The sequence below is a fragment of the Meleagris gallopavo genome, chromosome 4 (assembly GCF_905368555.1).
Source record: "Meleagris gallopavo chromosome 4, MGAL_WU_HG_1.1, whole genome shotgun sequence".
In the NCBI taxonomy this organism is placed as follows: Eukaryota; Metazoa; Chordata; class Aves; order Galliformes; family Phasianidae; genus Meleagris; species Meleagris gallopavo.
In genome coordinates this window covers 34,167,342-34,186,237 of record NC_139407.1, presented here as the reverse complement: position 1 = coordinate 34,186,237, position 18,896 = coordinate 34,167,342, and the positions used below count along the sequence as shown (strand labels likewise).

Here is an 18,896-nt window from a genome sequence, read left to right as displayed (position 1 = left end):
CCAATTAGCACATCTCAAATACATTTCTTAAATATATCGCATATGCCATTTCTCCAAGTCCAACTCCACTTAGGCTGCACAAAGACTGACAGCAACGGGAACCCTCTCAACACTCAGTTGACTCTGGTTACAAGAGATCACTGAGCATTCAGTGCAGCAGGCAACTCCGTTAACCAAAATTCAAGTGATTGAAGTTTCACTTCAAAATGACACATATCTCCTGATAACACAATGCTCACTCCAGCCACAAGCTCATTTCAAATAATTTTTTCTTAACCACGAAGCATTTGCCCATCACTTTCAAGGACTGCATCAAAACACATTACTGCACACATTTCTACTAGTAAGTGAAACACTGTGTAGTTTTGTTTCTGCTGCTCCTTCTTTCCTTTTTTTTTTTTTTTTTTTTTTTTTTTTTTTAAGATCAGGCCGAGAACACATACAATGATGGAGATCCAATAATAATTTTTTCCTACTGTAGCTGAATTCCAGAAACACAAACGGGTCATCAGATCTCTCAATCTCTCATCCACACAAAGCACAAGTGGTTATTTTCTCCTTGTTTCTTTTGTCACTGGAGAGTGATGACATTTTGCATGTAATGTACAGCATCTGATCTCACTCCTGTTGTAATATGAGATGCAGGTGATGTTAGCAAACTAAGGGATGCGTGCTACTTGAACATAACAAACAGGGCATTAAACAACTGATGCAACATAACAGCTAGTATTCTGAAAACACTGAGTCTGCTAATATATTGCCTGCCCTTGCTTACAGGGTATTACAGATTCACTACCAGTTTACAAGGGAATGGCAATATGAAACAGAACAGACTAAAACAAAGACGGCTATTAAATAAAACTAAGAGAGGTAGCCTAAAACATTCAGTGAACAATTCTCCAGGTCAAGCGTACAGGAATTTCCTTCAGAATAAAATTTGAACTCTGCCTATTTTTTATACCAGTTTTGTTTGTTTGTTTCTAATGTAATTCTCTATACAAAAATAAATAAATAAATAAATGTTAAGTGAATCCTAAGGAACACACTTAAGTGTGCAGACTCTTTTACATTCACTTGTCTTACTGTTGGGGAGGGAGAGTGGTAGCGTTCCAAAGCATTAAATAGATCCTTTTCAGAGATGAAGAAATACAAATACTGTCTTCTGTTGGCCAAAGGTGATTGGTAATGCTGTGGCCAGGTGTCATTCTCTCTAACAGTCCAAACTATTGGCTATGTTAATAATGGAAAGTCATGAAGCCAGCTCTGTTAGGCTAGTTATAGCTTAGAATATGATAGGAGTTACAGCTGTAGAGCTGTATTCACTGAACACATTTGAATTTTGTCAACTTATTTTTGTCTTTTGTATACACCAAGGCACATTGAGAAGGTGGAATAACTTAGGGATGCAAAGTAACATCTGAAAGGTTGTCACTGATAAACAGTTCACTTATGCCACAAATATTTATGTAACTGCATTTATAACACTTTAGTATCACTTGAACTCTAAAAGTGACACTTCAGAGGGACTAATTACAATGTCTTCTAAATTGAACTTGTTATGAGTGGCTGCCAAACAACAGACAGATCCATTTGTGTATGGTATCTAAGCCACACACAAGAGATCAGTGGATCTCAGACTACATTTTTCAGGGAAGCCATGGTTTATACATCAGCACTTGAACTTCAGGCTGGACAACCAGATTGCAACTGCTTAGAGCAGAAATCTTTCAACACAGTGACTTTCTTCATAAGCTGCCACAAGGCAGACAGCAAAAGAATATCCTCCCCTCTTTTAATGTAAATGTAATGTAAAAGAAAATAAATCAATTTCTAGTTTGGATTCAGAATTCCTTTACTTTTCCCAGCCCTCAGGAAGCAAAAACATCTCAGTAGATCAAAATGCTTTTGCTAGGTTGAAATACTCCTAGACTTTCTTCCCTATAACTTGCACACTCACTGAAAGCACTGGTGAGATGAAGAAAAGGAGGCAGAGCTAACAGGGTAGAGATGGTTATGGGTTTTTTTGTTTGTTTGTTTGTTTGTTGTGGGAAATACAGATTGAATCTAGCACGATAAACAAGTGACAAAATAGTCCTATGATGTAATTTCTTCAGACTGTGAGAATAATTTATATAATCACATATTATGTCATCAGCTCCATAAAATGTCATTGTTATGCACTGCAAATAGCTCTAAGGTAAAATAAACTACAGTAAGAGGTCTTTGAAGAATAATGGCATTAGTACATATTGATGCAAATGGAGAACATTAAAGGCCACAAGTTAAAACACAGACCAGAAATGTATATTCTTTTAACAGAACCACAAGTTTTGCTGCAAAACACATAAAATGTTTTGAATATGCTATGTCTGTACATTTAAACACAACAAAATCGCACAGAACACATTTTTTTTTACTTACCGTATTTCTTCCTCCTGATTTTTAATTAGAATTTGCTAGCATGAAGGATCCATCAAATCCTTGAAAATCTTACAGGCAAAAAGAATTACACGTATCTTTTGTGTTTGCTGTTATTATCACGTTAATGATTTGTATCAGCTTTTGGCTGTATATCTGATCAGACTGGAAAGCAAAAGGAAGGAGCTTGTTGCTGTTCCTATCATTAGAGATGGAACTTTCTCAATGTTAACTGTAATAGAAAAATAAAGAGAACAAATTCAATGTCATGATCTGGAGAAAACCAGGCAATAAAAAGAAAACACAGCCTTCTAAAATGACAGTGGCACTTGTTTTTTCAGGAGGATTCCTAACTCTTCATATCAGTCTGTATTACACAACTCACCGCGGAGGAGTCAATATTTTAACTAATGATGTTTGGTTTTTTTTTGTTTCGTTGCAACAACAGTTAACAAAGCAAAATAAACATACAAATACATATACAAAAAAATCAAAAATTACCTTTAAACCAAAATGTTTCAATTTCTCACTTCTCAAAATCACCTGAAGGGAATATTTGCCAATGGAAGATTTTTACTCAAAGGAAAAAGTTTGAGGTTTTTTATGTTTTGTTTTTATTTGCATAAAAAAGGTATGATCAAGTAGAAATATACAAAGGTAAGTCTGCATTGCATATAAACTCCACTATACAGTTCACCACCATGAATTCACCTTCTGCATGAAACACAAGCACCTCATGAAAAGAACAGGGCAGTTCCTAGCCGAGCCAGGTGCTGGTTCTATAGGGGCTCAGACAGATCTGTAACCACTTTAGTCCGCATGGGAAGATACTTGTCTTCTTACATATCTACAGTTATATGAGGTGGAGCTGGGTTCCTGCACCTATCTGTGTTTTCCACGAAGCATTGGAAGCATTAAGAAGAACACTACTCCACTCAGCTAGCTGCTGCAATTGAATAAATACGTGATTACTATTAATATGTATAAGGTAATTTTTCCAGCAGCAAAATAAGTAATTTACCATTTTCATCCACCAACTTTCAGCAATTAGCTAAGATTCTCAAATAAAATTATTAATCCTAAACATTTAAAATTGCAGACCTCTGGCAACAAAATATGAAACAACAACATTTTAAAAATGATCCCTCTTTTTTTTTTCTTTTTGCAAGGTGATTCTCTTCTTAGTGTTTCTTTAGTGTAGTCACTTAAACTCTTCTTTTTTGTTTGTTTTTTTCTTATTTTCTTCTGCTATTCCCTGTGCTTTAGTTTGCACTGAGTACAGGGAAGAAAAAATGTAAAGGAAGAAAAATATTTAAAAAATCTGTAAGTCTCTTTTGTGATGTCCTCCTATTCCAGCCACATTAATTATCTTTGCAGATTATTAATAACGTAGTTAAATTAAAAACCCTAAATACAGTCAGACATCTCAGTATTCGATATTGATTCTGCTGTCTGAACAGGTTAACTACATGATTTTTTATAATAACTGCAAGATTAAACTATATTTCTTTGGATTTACAAGTCTGATAGAAATAACATTCCCAAATAAGTAGAGAAGTATTCTTCAATCAGCCTGGTAATATCTATTTCTATTATATTCATCTTATATGTGTACAACATATTTGATTTATATGGAAAAACATTTAGATATGGAACTCCAATTTTCATATAACTCACAAGTACCAAAAAGGGAAGAAAGAGGACTTCGTATATTTTCACACACAGATTGGAGATGCAGAGTAGTAAATCTTTATAATTGCACTTCTTTAAAGTCTGCAGGAATCCTAAACAATCAGAATCAATTAAGTATATGCATTTTAAACACACAAATCGAATAGAACAAAATAGTCAAGTGTTACTGAATAATTTTAACTTGTGAAATATCAGCTATGCAGTTTATCTTCAGAACTAATACTCTGAAAAACTACTAAAACACAGGAAAAAAAGTTCTACATTTAATTGAAATTAAAAAGAACATAGATTTTATGACTTTACACAGTAGAGATTACAACATAACACAAGATTACATAACACATACATGTAGTCTTGCAACTTTCTCTCACACACCAGCTTGACATCTAAGTAACTTGTTCTGCACTGAACTGGTATGTTAAGGAACAATATAATATTAACTGTGTTCTTCACATGCAATTCTCATTCAGAACCCTCTTCATATGAATTTATCTCAGTATGTAAATGCCATGGATTATTTTACACCATTACAATACAGTCTGGCAGACTACGCCTGTTGCCTAACTATGCCTTATTCTTTTTAAATATCTAGGGGACACGGTTCTAATTTCAAATTTGCAGATTCAGCTAAAGATCACACCACCGCCAGCAGAAACCTTGCAGGTAAATCACTAAAGCCAAACTGGTCACATGTAGCTCAGGAAAGATCTATTGCTATTTCTGTGCTGGTTGAAAAATCTATCACGAAAGACAGATCTGAGAAGAGAGATTAAAAAAAAAATATCGTGCTGTTCATTCAGCTGTTCCCACTGCAGTTCAGAAAACCTGAACTCTCTTCCCATAAAAACTAGAACCAGGATGTTTCAACACAAGTTCATTTTGTAAAACATGGTCTAAAATAAATATGAAAAATTTGCCAGTGACAGTCTTAATATTAACTGCTGATTAACTGGATTTTCAAATCCAATCACTCTCTGAAGTTACATTTTTTTTCTACTCTTGTAGATAACAATTTCTTAGTTATCTAGATGTGATATAAAGAAGATATGCAGTAATTTTTTTCCAGAGTTTTACTCCAGTAAACAACTCAATGTGATATTTCGGAGAATTTCATTGTTACCTAAGTTTATTTCTCCCATGGCTCATTAACAAGATTAACAAAACAAAGGTAGTTAAATGGGATGAAGAAAACTAGGGCATCTGATTTAGCAGTAGGAAAGACTGGGAACCAGCTATTCACCAGAAAATCAAATGCATACTAACCAGACAGCTGGAGCTGCTCAAGTCACTCACTCAAGAAGTCTTCCCACTTGCCTTGCCAGTCACAATGATGAGTATGAATATAATAGTTGAACTAAATTGTTTATTTTTCTTTTACTTCTGTCATGTTACACGCAACCACAATCATTTCTGTTAGTGTCTAAAATCTAAGTTGACAGATTTCCACAGTTTCTATGTCCATACATCCTGACATCTCAAGAACTAATTCAAGTTAATCAGTTCCATCTAGAATAAGAAAGCTGTAAATAAAGTGAGATAAAGTCATGTCACAATAAAATGCGGCATTATAAGAATTGAATAAAACATGCCTGAATAGAATCAGCAATCAATTACATAGAAAAATTCTGTCTGGCTTCCACTTTAAGATTTGTAATGGAGCGTGAAGCTTAGATATAGAAATAGTTGCAGACAGCCAGGGGTTCAGCTTTAGATGTCCAAGCTTTCCAGGCTGCATCACTAATATCTAGGTTTCTAAGGCAGGAGTTGAGAAAGCAAAATTTATTTAAAGCTGGTTGGATTTTTTTATTTGTTTGTTTTAAATTGTCTCTTCAACTTCTTATTTTCAACTTCTTATTTTACTTCAAGTGAATGTCTTTGTTTTTGTCCTGCTACCATGTAAAAAAGTGAGAAAAATAATATGCGTACACAGTTGTTTCTCCTGACTATGCCTACTAGTCAGGTGAGAAGTCTGGAGTATGTACACATACAAGTGGAACACTTTGGAACATGAGATCCATTCTTCTCACACATCATAATTAGCTGTCAGTTTCACCATGGACATTTTCCATGTGCACTTTGAGGTAGTCGTTTCTTGTAAACTTCTTGTGGCAAAGCTGGCATTCTGCCATTGGTCGATTGGGGTTGTGAGTCAGCTTGTGTCGAATCAGCATTTTCTTCAGGCTGAAGGACAAATCACAAACCTAGGCCAGAGAAGACAATACAAAGACAACAACAGAGGTCTTAAAACTTCAAATATGTATAATTTTACATCACTGAAGCCACAGCTATGCATACCTGCAAGACTTAATAAATGAGTTTGTCTTCAAAAGAATAACTGCTTCAGAGAACACTTCTAAGATTATTACTTTGTCTTTCAATGCTGTACCTTAACAATCTGCAACACATTGAGGTATTCCAGTAACATTACTTTTTGAAAACCTATTTTTCTTTCTGGACACAACAAAAATTTAGACAAAAATCTCACAAGCATCTGTCAATTTAACATCAAGGGAATCTCAGCAGAATGAGATCTGTGGGATCATAAAAATCAGTTCAAATTGCTCAGTTATGAAGAGGCAGAAATGAGAAAGAAGGGGTTCTCAAGACTGCAACAAAGGTTAATAACAATAAAAGAGGAAGCCCAACTGTTGCGGTGATCTTTTGCCTGGCCAAAGAAAAAGATAATAGTTGCAAATTAAAGTGCAATTCCTTTGCTCTATTACCGGCGGCTGCTTCTTCCCTTCCTCCTCTGCACTCCATGCTTTCAAGTCCACTCTACTATTTGAACAGACAGATGGATAAGGGACTCAGCTATGCTAAAACAACCATTTCTTACACAAACTTCTGTACTGCAGTCAAAATGAAAGGTTAACAATAAGTTCAGCTAGGAGGAGTTAGAAAAGAAAGAAAAGTTAAGAATCTGTAGGCAAGACATCAAGTTACTCGATGTCATGTAGTTAATGCTGTCACATTCAACTTCCATCCAAGTATATACTGTAGGCATGAATTTCCCAGAAAAAAATATTTTTAGAATGCATGCTCCTGATTTGACAAATGAAACAGTCAGTGAACATATCAGTAGATAAAAATGAACATGTACAGGCTTGCAATCCTAGAATTCCAGACAAAAACAAGTCTTGTGCAGAGGAAATTCACGAGAATCCAGCAGAATCTCTCTGATGGAAAACAGAATTTTAAATTTATATTGGTATCAAACTAGTAATGAAAATGCTGGATGACTCTTTTTAAAAGCAAAGTGCACAAACAGAATTGACTATACAAACAGATAATTGTGACTTGCGGAATACATATACTTTGGTATACTGATAGACAGTCAGCTGAACATAAGCCAGCAGTATGCCCAGGTGGCCAGGAATGCCAATGGCATCCTGGCTTGTATCAGGAATGGTGTGGTGAGCAGGACTAGGGAAGTCATCCTGCTCCTGTACTCAGCACTGGTGAGGCCTCACCTCAAGTATTGTCTTCAGTTTTGGGCACCTCACCACAGAAAGGACACTGATATAATGGAGCAGGTCCAGAGAAGGGCAACAAGGCTTGTGAAGGGCTTGGAGAATATGCCCTACGAGGAGAGACTGAAGGAACTGGGGCTGTTTAGTCCAGGGAAAAGGAGGTTGAGGGGAGACCTTATTGCTGTCTTCAAATATCTGAAAGGTGCTTACAGCGAGAGGGGGTTGGTCTCTTCTCACTGGTGACAGGTGACAGGATGAGGGGAAATGGACTCAAGTTGCACCAGGGTAAGTTTAGGTTGGGTATCAGGAAAAACTTCTTCACAGAAAGGGTTGTTAAGCACTGGAATAGGCTCCCCAGGGAGGAGGCTGAATCATCATCCCTGGATATGTTTAAAAGCCATTTGGATGTGGTGCTCAGGGACATAATTTAACAGAGGGTTGTTAGAGTTAGGGTAGTATGTTCAGGTTGCGGTTGGACTCGATGATCTTTAAAGTCTTTTCCAACCTGAACAATTCTATGATTCTATGAATGCCAGCTAAGGCAAAACCATACAATGACCATAAAAAAAGCAACAGCCTGAGGCAAGTTTTGTACCAAAAATATTTTTCCCAAGACAAGAACATTGTATGTGCTATTGCGATGGAACATTTCTGAATTTATGACATGATGTAACAGAGAGAGCTATTATACAGCGACTGTAACTCTCCAACTTTTTTCCCTAAGCACATAATTACCTCTTTCAGCCCCAAGCAACAGTCACTCTTTGTTAACGGATGATGAATGTTACTTACAGCATTCACTGGTCGGGTCTTAATACTTCTTTTGTCAAGTACCATTTTCTATTTCTCTTCCACAGAAACACTCATGTACCTAATCACTACCATCACACTTGCTCTCACGTTTCAATGTGTTAGAAGTATCATGTCTTTGTAAACACACATTTCCTGGAAACTAGGAAGTCAATCATGGATATACACACATACGCTGCATGTATTCTGTGCATCTTACATACACCTCACAATTTAAAAAAAAACAAAAAACAGTGAGAATATAACAGGTAGGGTTCAAGATGCCAAATTCAGCTTCCATTAACTTCCAAAAATTTCAGCAATGACTGTATATTGTATTTATAAAAAGAGAAGACAGACAATTTGCAGAAACACCCCAAGGTAGAAGGAGAATCTGTAGTATCCACTTTGAATATGATGAAAATGTCAGAACATAAAACCACAAAACAAAAAGAACCAGCCTAAGAGCCATTCAGACCAGTATTAACCTCCCTCCAAAAGTTTTCAATAGCAAAAAAGGCTAAGGAGCAGGGCAAACATAACATAAATCTCTCTGTGATGCAGTAGGCCAATCAGTTTTGGAGATTTCCTCAGAAGTTCTTAGTATTAAAAATGAACTATTCATATAAACATAAAGATAAATCTCTTGATTTCTAAGGTGAACTGCTTATAGCACAATCTCATGGTAATTTTTTTCATTAAACAACTGGATCTAGAACCACACGTCCTGCTGTTGCTTTAAGGCTCTAGGATATTTTACTACGACACTTCTTCAAAAAGAAAACAGGGAATGCATTACCTAAAGTTATGACATATCTTGTGCTGTGCTCAAGCATATAAATATCTTATTTTAGGACTTTGCTTCATATTTCAGTTTTACAAGCAAGGCTGACATTTTATGGATTTACAACCATCTTGCTTATTTACACTGGTATTCTAATCATTCTCTCCAAAATGATAGAAGTTTTGATTGAATAGGGAGGATGGAGACAACTGACGTGTAAAAGTGCAGAGTCAACTAAAGATGGAGTGGTGGGAAATACTGCACTGGAAATAAACCAGGATAAGTAGCACTTGATCTTTCTGTCCCAAAAGAATAATATCTTGTCTCCGAGGAAACTGAAGTTCAAGTGGCCTTCCAGTTAAAAACAGGCAAGTCTTCAGAGGACAGAAAGCCAATATACGAGGATATACATATTTTGTGTTTCTGTATTTCAGTTTTCATTTTCCCTTGTGAAATATTAGAAGTTTAAAATAGGAATATTCAATTTCCACTATCATCAGTGGAAAGTGAAGTCTTTGATTCATTAGAAGTAAGGTCTAAAACTGCTTTTGATGATTGATAATACACAGAAATGTAAAGAAAGTGCAGCACCTTCAAATGGGCTATATGGATTACTTTTACATGTAGCACAAGCCTGTATTACATGAAACAGGAGAGCACTGAAACATTTGAGCAACTGAATATTGTATGAATGAGCAGTAGTGGCAACTGCTGTGCATGTTAAAACCCTGAAAACTCAGCAGTCTCTGTAGTGTGTTGTTGGCCAAACATGCGTGCTGAAGAATGATTTTAGTGAAACATGACAGTAATTGAAAGCATTAAAAAAATCTGCAATAAGTGAAGGTACGTAAGAATTCTTGGGGAAGGATGAGGGCTAGGTATAGATTACAGCTGTTTCAAGAAATATCATTATTTGGGAAAATAAAATGCTATCTGGTTAATGAGGAAGACTGAAGAATTATTTGAAGTAGGAAAGTACATTTCCAGGCAGTTCCTATAACAAATTAAAGAAAGAGAAAAGAAAAAAAATAAAGCAGCCCTCCCCATATTGGTCTCAAAAAGCATACAGAGACTTTCCCCAAAGTGTGGGAAAGGTTGCTCTTACACTGCAAGTCAGCCAACAGTTGCTAAACAGTACAACAATCTGAGAACTGAAAATGTTACTGACAATGATCTCAAGCTAGAGAAATCCTCAAGATACTATCTGTAACCAGGATAAGATTATCCCAAAAGAATACAGCAAATCTCCTGACTTATAGACATTAGTAAAATTGCTACTATTGAGTCTGAAATTTTTCATTAAGTCTTAATGAAATGTCAGACTATGCCATTAAAAGCCAGATCAATTAGTAGAACCTTCTGACTTTCATGCAAAGTGATTATTCTAATCTTGCATCCAACTGTAGAAATTTCTGAACAACTTTACAACTCTTCTGACTGAGCCACCTAGAATGTAACTGAAAATGGGCAGTTTGCTAGAGACTAATTCAATCAGTGCTAGAATTACAAAACAAAGAACCTGCACTCATTTTATTCCTTGGACTGATGCCCTCACTAAATCCTTGAACAACAATTTTAAATCCAGTATTTGATAATTCTGAATGTCATTCCTTTCCAATTGTTTCTGCACAATCAACCTTTTCACACACCCTGGAAGTGATGAGATGCATTGTACACAGGATGGGATATACTGTAATTGACAGTGATCTATGAGCTGTAATACAGTATTCTGTGTTTCAGAATTGCAAACATACACAGCATCTGTGATTTCTTCATTGTTCAAAGAAAACACATGGATAGTTATTGAAAATAACACACCAGATTTCATTAAACAAAAATAAGAAATTCTGAATTTATACTTGTCTTACTGAACAACATCAGAAGCATTCAGATTCCATGTAATGTCTTTAATAACTTTTTCTGTATAAGCTGCTCTCGCCAAGTATTAACCTGTCAAACAGTCAAAGGGAAACCCAACTAGCATGAATTTGTAACATGCAACACCCAAATTGCATTAAGAACAGTGAAAACAGCACTTATGGCAGTCAAAACCATTAAAAAAGTGAGTGCAATGCTCTTGGCAACTGCAGAGGATACGTAAAATTCACCAGAATGGTCTTTCATGAGCTAGGCAAAGACCCTATTAGGGGTAACTTTATGCCGCGGCTAATGGATGGAAGTCCATATTCTCACTGAAGATAAGCCTTGTTCCTGCACTGAAGTCAAGAAAACAAAGTGATAGATCAACTCACATCACACTGAAACGGCTTCTCTCCGGTGTGGGTTCTCATGTGCTCATCTAGGCCTCGTTTTTGACTGAAAGCCTTGTTACATTCAGAACATTGGTATGGCTTTTCCTGTATGAAATGACAACAGTGAGTGAAAGTGAGTCAACACAGAGCCCAAGTCATTAAAGGAGTGGAATTCCATGCTGGATGATGGTGCAAGTTTTATATTCTCTCCAAGGGATTACAGTCAGTGAAAACAACAGAAAACGACTTTCAGATGATTAAGTGAAAGCTGGGAAAGCTGTGGCCTGACAGTTTCCACTTCAACACCCACTTATGAATTAATTATCTGTTCCAGTCTTTCAAACCCAGCCATTTTGGAAGTCTGTTTTTTGTAACATGAAAGGTATGAAAACATAAACTTTCAATGTGTTTTCCTTCATCCACCACAAAAGCTTAAAGCAAAAAGACTAGTAAGATGTCTATAAAACCTTACATTCTTTACCAGGTTTCCAAGCAAGGAAAGAAACGAGGGGAAGAACTGGGGGTACAAGAAAAGTTTGCAGTAGAGAAAAAAAGCTTATTTTGAAAAAAGTGATGACAGAAGGTTAATCACATATTCACTGCAGAAACCCAAAAGTACAGATGGCAATCTAGCCATCTGTATTTTTTTTAGAACTATTGGTTAGCAGCTACTGTAACACACGATGTTATAAAAGTAGCAAGTTCACTGACCTCAAATACTTAAATATTAGAGGTATGTATGGAAAATCACTTATATAGAGATTTCCATCTTCAAAGTTCTTCCATAATACATAAATCTACATATAGGGAATTCCTTCTTTATTCCACTACATTTACGAAAGAACCACATGGAAAACAACATCTAAATAAAGTAATTAAATATGAACATAAGTATTATGGCACTACAAATTGCTCCACTGATGATTCTGAAGGTCTAGAGGCACTTTTATTTTCAGTCAATTGTACTTCTTCCGTTTTCACCCTACTTTCTTTTTCCAGTGTTCCCTAATTACATATTGCTTGAATTCAAAAGACAGATAGATGCTAAAATATCCACTAAGGATTTTTTACTAGGTAAAATTGAAAATAAAGACTGACAATCGATAGGCAATAAAAATGTTAACAACTCCATGAATTAACAAATAATAATAATTAACCTTATATGGTCTTTTGGGCGATAGTGTGAGACTGGGAGAAAAGGGAGACTCCACTAAGGGAGAAAGAACAACTCAGGTAAGGTTTTGAAGCTAAAAATTGACACTGACTTCCTATTCTGAGTATGTAGGGGAAAATAAATCTCTCTATATTGCTTAATCCTGCCAGGTGCTCAGCATAAACTGTACAAATTAAACAAATAGCATATCAATCAGTGCTGCTCTGGGTAAATCCCGAGCTCTTTCTTTAGGGCAGCTCTTCACAGTATCCAGAGTTCTTCTGTTGGAAGCCATGAGAGTGTACTCCTCATGAAGTTCCCTAGAAAAGGTTCTGTCAAAGAAATGTTTCAGCTTGCAGTGACAGGAAGCTCTATCAACATGGAAAAGTAGTTCTTCAGTAATATCAATTTTACATTTGAGTATATTATGAAATTTTTAAAAGTGCATTCTAGTTTGATGCAAGACAAAACTGCTGACACAGCCTGACTATAAGGTGTCCAGCTGCACATCATTAAATAGGCCTAATAAAAGCCCTAAACAAAGTTTTCTTTGCAAGATTCTCCTTACATGTTTATCTTCTTTGTTTTTTTTTCCCAACAAAAACTTAATTTTGTAATTTCCATAATGCTTCAGTGTACAGTAAAACATAAATTACTTATAAAAGATCTCTACTGATCTTAAATTGCCATTTACTGTAAAAACTCCGAAATGAAAATTTTTTCTGGACTGCCTGAAGAGTTCGTGAAGCATTATTTTTAAGGCAATATATGGATAAGCCATATGAAAAGCAGGTTACTGCAACACTTTAATTGGCTCAGCATTATGCTCAACATAAACTACATTTTCTGTGAGTTCTCAGAAAACAACCTTTCTTTGCATGGGTTGTTTCACAGAAAGGGAAAATGTAAAGTATATGATATGTGTATCTAAAACAGCTCTGAAAAAATTCAATTATTGCAAACAGCATCAGGTGCATTTACTTCCTTTTTATCATCTTGTTCTAAAGGAAACTGAAGGGTTAAACTTGATAATGATTAACTTCATCATTTCAGAGCCAGATGGGCTTCAGAAGTGCCTAAGTTCCATTTTAGAGAGAAAGCCAATATGAACACCAGGAAGTTAGTCATAAGCCTGGGCAAGAATATTGCCCCTGAGGTCATATGCATTTATTTGTATGATCTGTAAAATTCCCTACTGCAGGGAAAAAAAAAAAAAAAAAAAGGCATATCTATTTATTCTCTTGGCATTTACATTCAAATTCACATTGCATCCAATGCTGCCTTTGATCTTATTTTAGATCCCTTACATCTGTATTTACCATTGACTTCAGCAGACACAGTTTTGATTCACATCAGCCTGCTCTCTCCATTAAACTGCCTTTCATTCATATCTGTGTCCATTAAAAAAAGCATAAGATAAATTATAATAAAAAAGCTGTGTTATCCAGTTATATATATACACACATATATATGTATGTTTGTATGTATTTAAAAACACAGCAAGGAGTCTGAAGAAATTGAAATGCCATCAGAAAAAGACAAGATGGACAATGATGAGATTTGAATAAAGTTGGAAAAGGGAATAACCAGCTGACTGTCAACAAAACAGGAAGTCAGTGGAAGGATCATATAAGTTTGACTTCAGAGGAGTTTAGCAACTGCTAGTAGTATAACTCTACCCTCAGTTCTAAAGGCATCTGCCAGCCCATAGATATGATGGCAGCAAAGCCAAAGGACTACATGTGTTTCCTTTTATTGATGATTCAAGTGAGGAAGGGAGCTGGGAGATTGAGAGAGAGGATTTGGCTGATACTGAAGTGATTTAATATTACTCTTTTAAGTATACCAGGTCTAAATAGAAATATATAGATGGGGATTTGTAACGTTTCTGCCTCTAAACACAGAAAGACAAGAAAGGTCTAGGAGAGCCTAAATGAGACTTGCCATTCTGGAAGATGTTTCTCTGTAAAAATGGTACTCTAATGTAGAAGCATCCATCTTTGATGATTTTTAGTATATCAAATTAAAAAAAAAAAAAAAAAAGAGAGAAGAATTTTAACAACAACTGTGATAAATAAAACAGAATCTTCTCTCCAGTGCACACCTTCTCTGCCTTTGGATGGCAGAATCATAAATAACTTCCTTGGATTCTACACAAATTGTGCATTGCACTGAAAAAAATGAGAACAAGACAAATTTTAAAGGCCATTTGATGCCAACTTTAACAGATTGGTAGAACATGTGTAAAGTGTATCCTGCAACAACAGCAGATGGAAATACTTACGTGCATAATATCTGAACTGCTAACTGCTGCTGTAGTTGTCTGTTGCTGTAGTTGTAGTTGTTGCTGTGTAAACTTGTTAAAATTGATTGCAAAGGAAAAGCATTAATGATTTTGGTATGACCCTTTCCTTTTAAATCTGGAACTATCTGGACCCTTTCCTTTTAAATCTGGAACCTGGAACTATCACATCCGTTCATCATCAGCAACAAGAAAAACCACAATCCAGAAGATAGTATTTCCAAATAAAATACAACTCAAGATTCAAAGTTAAGAGTGTAAAGAGTTAAGGATAATTCTGGCAACTCTTTCAAAGATGGCAAGCGCAAGCTAAAAGTGGGATAAACCCATACTCAAGAGACCCCATTCTTTACCTTTTTGAGTAATTTTCTACAGTGATTGCAGAGTTATACTACTCAAAGTGAACTTCTTGACTACCGGAACATTACTCAATAATCCTTTTCAGAGCTTAGAATTTTAACTGACATACAGAGCATGCTTAACATACCACAGCTATCCAGAACTGTGCTCATTTTTTAAATCTCCTGAATTCAGCTGATTCACTTCCTATCAAAAATCCACATATTGCTCATTTCTTTTTGTAGATCATATTCATACATTAAAGCATTCATGAGAGTTATTAGAATGTCAGGGAGAAATACACTGACCATCTTAAGTGTTACATGACAATCAACAAGCCGGATGTGAATTTTCTTTGTGCTGACAACTGAACATTCAGGGAAGACAACAGAAACAAGGAAAAACATATTACATCTTATATTACTTAAATAATAGTAAAAGATAGTAAAAGAATTTTTTTTCCCTCTGGAAACATATGAATTTATCTCTGTAACACAGTAGTCTAGAGGCAAACATGACATATTTGGGGAAAATGAACAATAAGGCTGCTACCTGTTATCATACTACACGCACAAAGCTTCTTGGTAAAGCCAGAATAATTCTGAAAAGATCTCAATCCAAGTTCCTTAGTAAACAGCAGATATAGAACTTTTAGGGGTGTGATCTACTAAAGGAAACATAAGAGCTAAAAAAAATAAAGTGCTGTTGAAAATATTAGCAAGAATGGAAAAATGTGGACTAGAACAAACATGATCACTCAGAAAACATTAAAGTATATTAGCCAGGCTTGCAGCTACCAATAACTGACGTCTCAAACTAGCATCCCTGGAAATCCAGAAGCTTAGTCACTCTAAACAACCTAGGAAAAGCAGTGGTGTAACCTGCTGTAGAATTTAGGACAGACATATACTGACTTCTGGGAGTGTTATATTAAAGGTCATCTTAAGCATTCAGAGAAGTTTAAGACATAAATGTTTTATACTTCACATGTGCTGTTCCTTTGTATGCTTTAAATCCTTTGCTAACACCTGTAACAGCCTATTTTATTCATCACAAATTACAAATGTTGATGTGTCCCTCAAACTACAGTGAGAAGCTATTTGGCCAACTAGAGGTGACATCTACTAAAAAAGGTGACCAGAACAGGTACCATTTTGGTCAACAGTCCCATCTGAAAGGGAGCTGAAGACACAGAACTACAAGAGCCTGGAAGGAGTTCAACCTAAGGTAACCTAGACAGGGTTCATGATGCATACCTGTAAACTACTAAAACTGCGAGGTGAGCTGCGTGTAACAGCAAATGTCTACCAAAAGTAAAACAGAACATCAATGAATAAAAAGACAGAGAGAACCTGAAGGATCCTTCTGTTTGGTCTAGAAATCCCACAACAGATAGTGTCAGACCATGCTGAGGGAGCCAGGCCAAGCAGGTAGCTCTTAATAATAAGACCTGTTAGACAGTAGCTATGTTAACAGACTGTTAAGCCTCAGCAAATTCCAACGTCAATACACATTTTTTTCTATACAGAGAAAGACTGATGGGTAGTTTCACCATCAATGAAATGGTGACATGTAATATAACACTCAATTATTTTAAAAAGATCAGCTTTCATCTTCACTGAAGGGTAGGAAATTGAGAAATAGTGCAGTATGAAAGACAGTAAAGTGTCTACTGTGGCTTATGTAGTTACACTTCAGCCCTTAAAACAAACCATTAAGCTGATTAATGTCAGGAAAAAACCATCAGTGACACTTTCTTCTAGGTCATCACCACTAGCAACACATCCCCCGTTGAGAAGAGAAGCTAAGTCACTTCAGATCACAGATGGTGCAAGTTAATGGAGTCCAGTTTTGTATGTAAGTGTGAAAAATGTGAAAAAACTAACAAGATGCTCTCTTAGTAATTGGAGGGGGTTTAGAAGTCATAGCAAGCAGATCTCCCACAGACAAAGGTCCACTTAAACTATCAGACTTGCATTAAATTACTGAAGAAATGTTGACACAGGAAGACAAAGGCTGATGAGAATTTATAACTCCGCAGAAGTAGTAGGGCTTTGAATCTTATAATGGTTAAAGCTCAATAAGCAAGAGAAAGTTAGACAGTTAATAAATCACTTTAGAAATACACACTTCCTCCAGAAGAAGTAAAATTCTTCTAAAAATATTTCCAATGGTTGCAACAGGCACAATAATCTTCCTGTTGAAACAATAGTGAAATGCTCCCAGCAAATTTAAACAAAAATTTTTGTTAGGAAAGTTCTATATTACTTCAGTTTTGGGATTTTTGAAAAAATTCTGCAGTCTTCTAAAGACAGCTCGAGTGAACATAAAAACACACATCTTCATTTAAATGCCTGTCAGAAGTAGAGGCTGTATTTCTTCAAAAATTCTATTATTTGCACTTAGTTGGACTTTACTATACCATTAGCATCTTTCTTTCCACAGAAGTTCTACCCATTTGCTATCTACAATTAATTGTGAAGTTTTACTTTTTTTTTTTTTTTTTTTTTTGCTTTGTTTTAAACTGCTGAAACCATTTCTACCCTAAGATTTAGAGAAAGAGGTGACTCTTTGATCAGCCATGATGAGAACCAAACAGATGTTGATCTGCTTTTGGAAGAATAACAATATCAATAGCAAAGATATGTTTTCCTTCTAATAGAAAAAAATAGGAAAAAGTGCATTAATCAACATTACTTTTTTTTTTTTTTTTTTTTTTTCTTTTGGTAAGTGTGAAAATACAGTTGCATTGGGATACAATCCTCCTATATTCTGTATACAAATAGAGATCTTGTATGCAAAGAAAACCACAGCACTGGCAAAGTCATCATCCTCAGGCACAGATGTTTAGAATTCACTCATGTTACACCAATGGGGATATATAGAGAAAATATAATAATGAAAAAAAATTCAAAATTCAATCAACACCTTATATATTATTTCATTGACAGTTTTGTTCATAGAAGACTATATTTAGTACCCAAAGCTTTTTGCTTCTTTTTTTTTTATTTTGTGGGTGAATAGGACAATGACAATTTTTGGGGGGCAGGGAGGAGGAGCAGTGTCTCTCCCACTGTACATAAATACCAGGTTCACAACCACCTGAGAAACCTGAACATCTGTAAGTCTATGGGTCTTGATGAGATGCACTCCAGAGTCCTAAGGGAACTGGCTGACACAGTCACCACGCCACTCTCGAAGATATTTGAAAAGTCATGGCAGTCAGGTGAAGTCCCATTTTTAAGAAGGGCAGAAGACAACCCAGTGAGTGATTAACTTCTAAGCATATATTTACATTGAATCCACTCATATGATTGCAGCCTATACAAATACATCCATTCGAGCTTCAGTGAGATTAATTCTCTCAGCCGCCACTGAAAAAATAATTATGGAATTTAGGAATTCAAGACTTGACTTTAAAATCATAGAAATATATGAGATTACTGAGCCAGGAGTTGGATTTGATGATTGACCCTTGTAGGTTACTTTCAGCTTGGGATATACTATGATTCCTTGTATCCAGAAATACACAACATCAATTGCAATCTACAGTCCAGTTCCACTTAATATCTGTGTATGTGTGAAATAGCCTGCCATATATTTCATGTGTGGAAAAGTTAGTGGCAAAATTACAAAAAAATATGCTTACCGCCTGATTTTTTCATTTCTTACATTTCTGAACTTTTAAGAACATAGT

At 35.7% G+C, this 18,896-nt stretch overlaps 1 protein-coding gene across 6 annotated transcripts in view; it reads right to left on the bottom strand.

The window, feature by feature from the left end:
* Positions 1-3,596: 3,596 nt before the first annotated feature.
* PRDM5 (PR/SET domain 5) overlaps positions 3,597-18,896 on the bottom strand; it is an 88,994-nt gene continuing 73,694 nt past the window's right edge. For 5 of the 6 annotated variants that reach the window (XM_085222821.1, XM_085222822.1, XM_085222820.1 and 2 more), the window contains 2 exons: positions 11,406-11,510; positions 3,597-6,311 (listed from right to left, as the gene is read on the bottom strand). In XM_085222821.1, coding sequence (XP_085078947.1) covers positions 6,147-6,311; positions 11,406-11,510 — 270 coding nt within the window. In that variant the 3' untranslated portion in view covers positions 3,597-6,146. The remainder of the gene's footprint in view (positions 6,312-11,405; positions 11,511-18,896) is intronic. The other variant, XM_085222817.1, reaches the window with a different exon arrangement.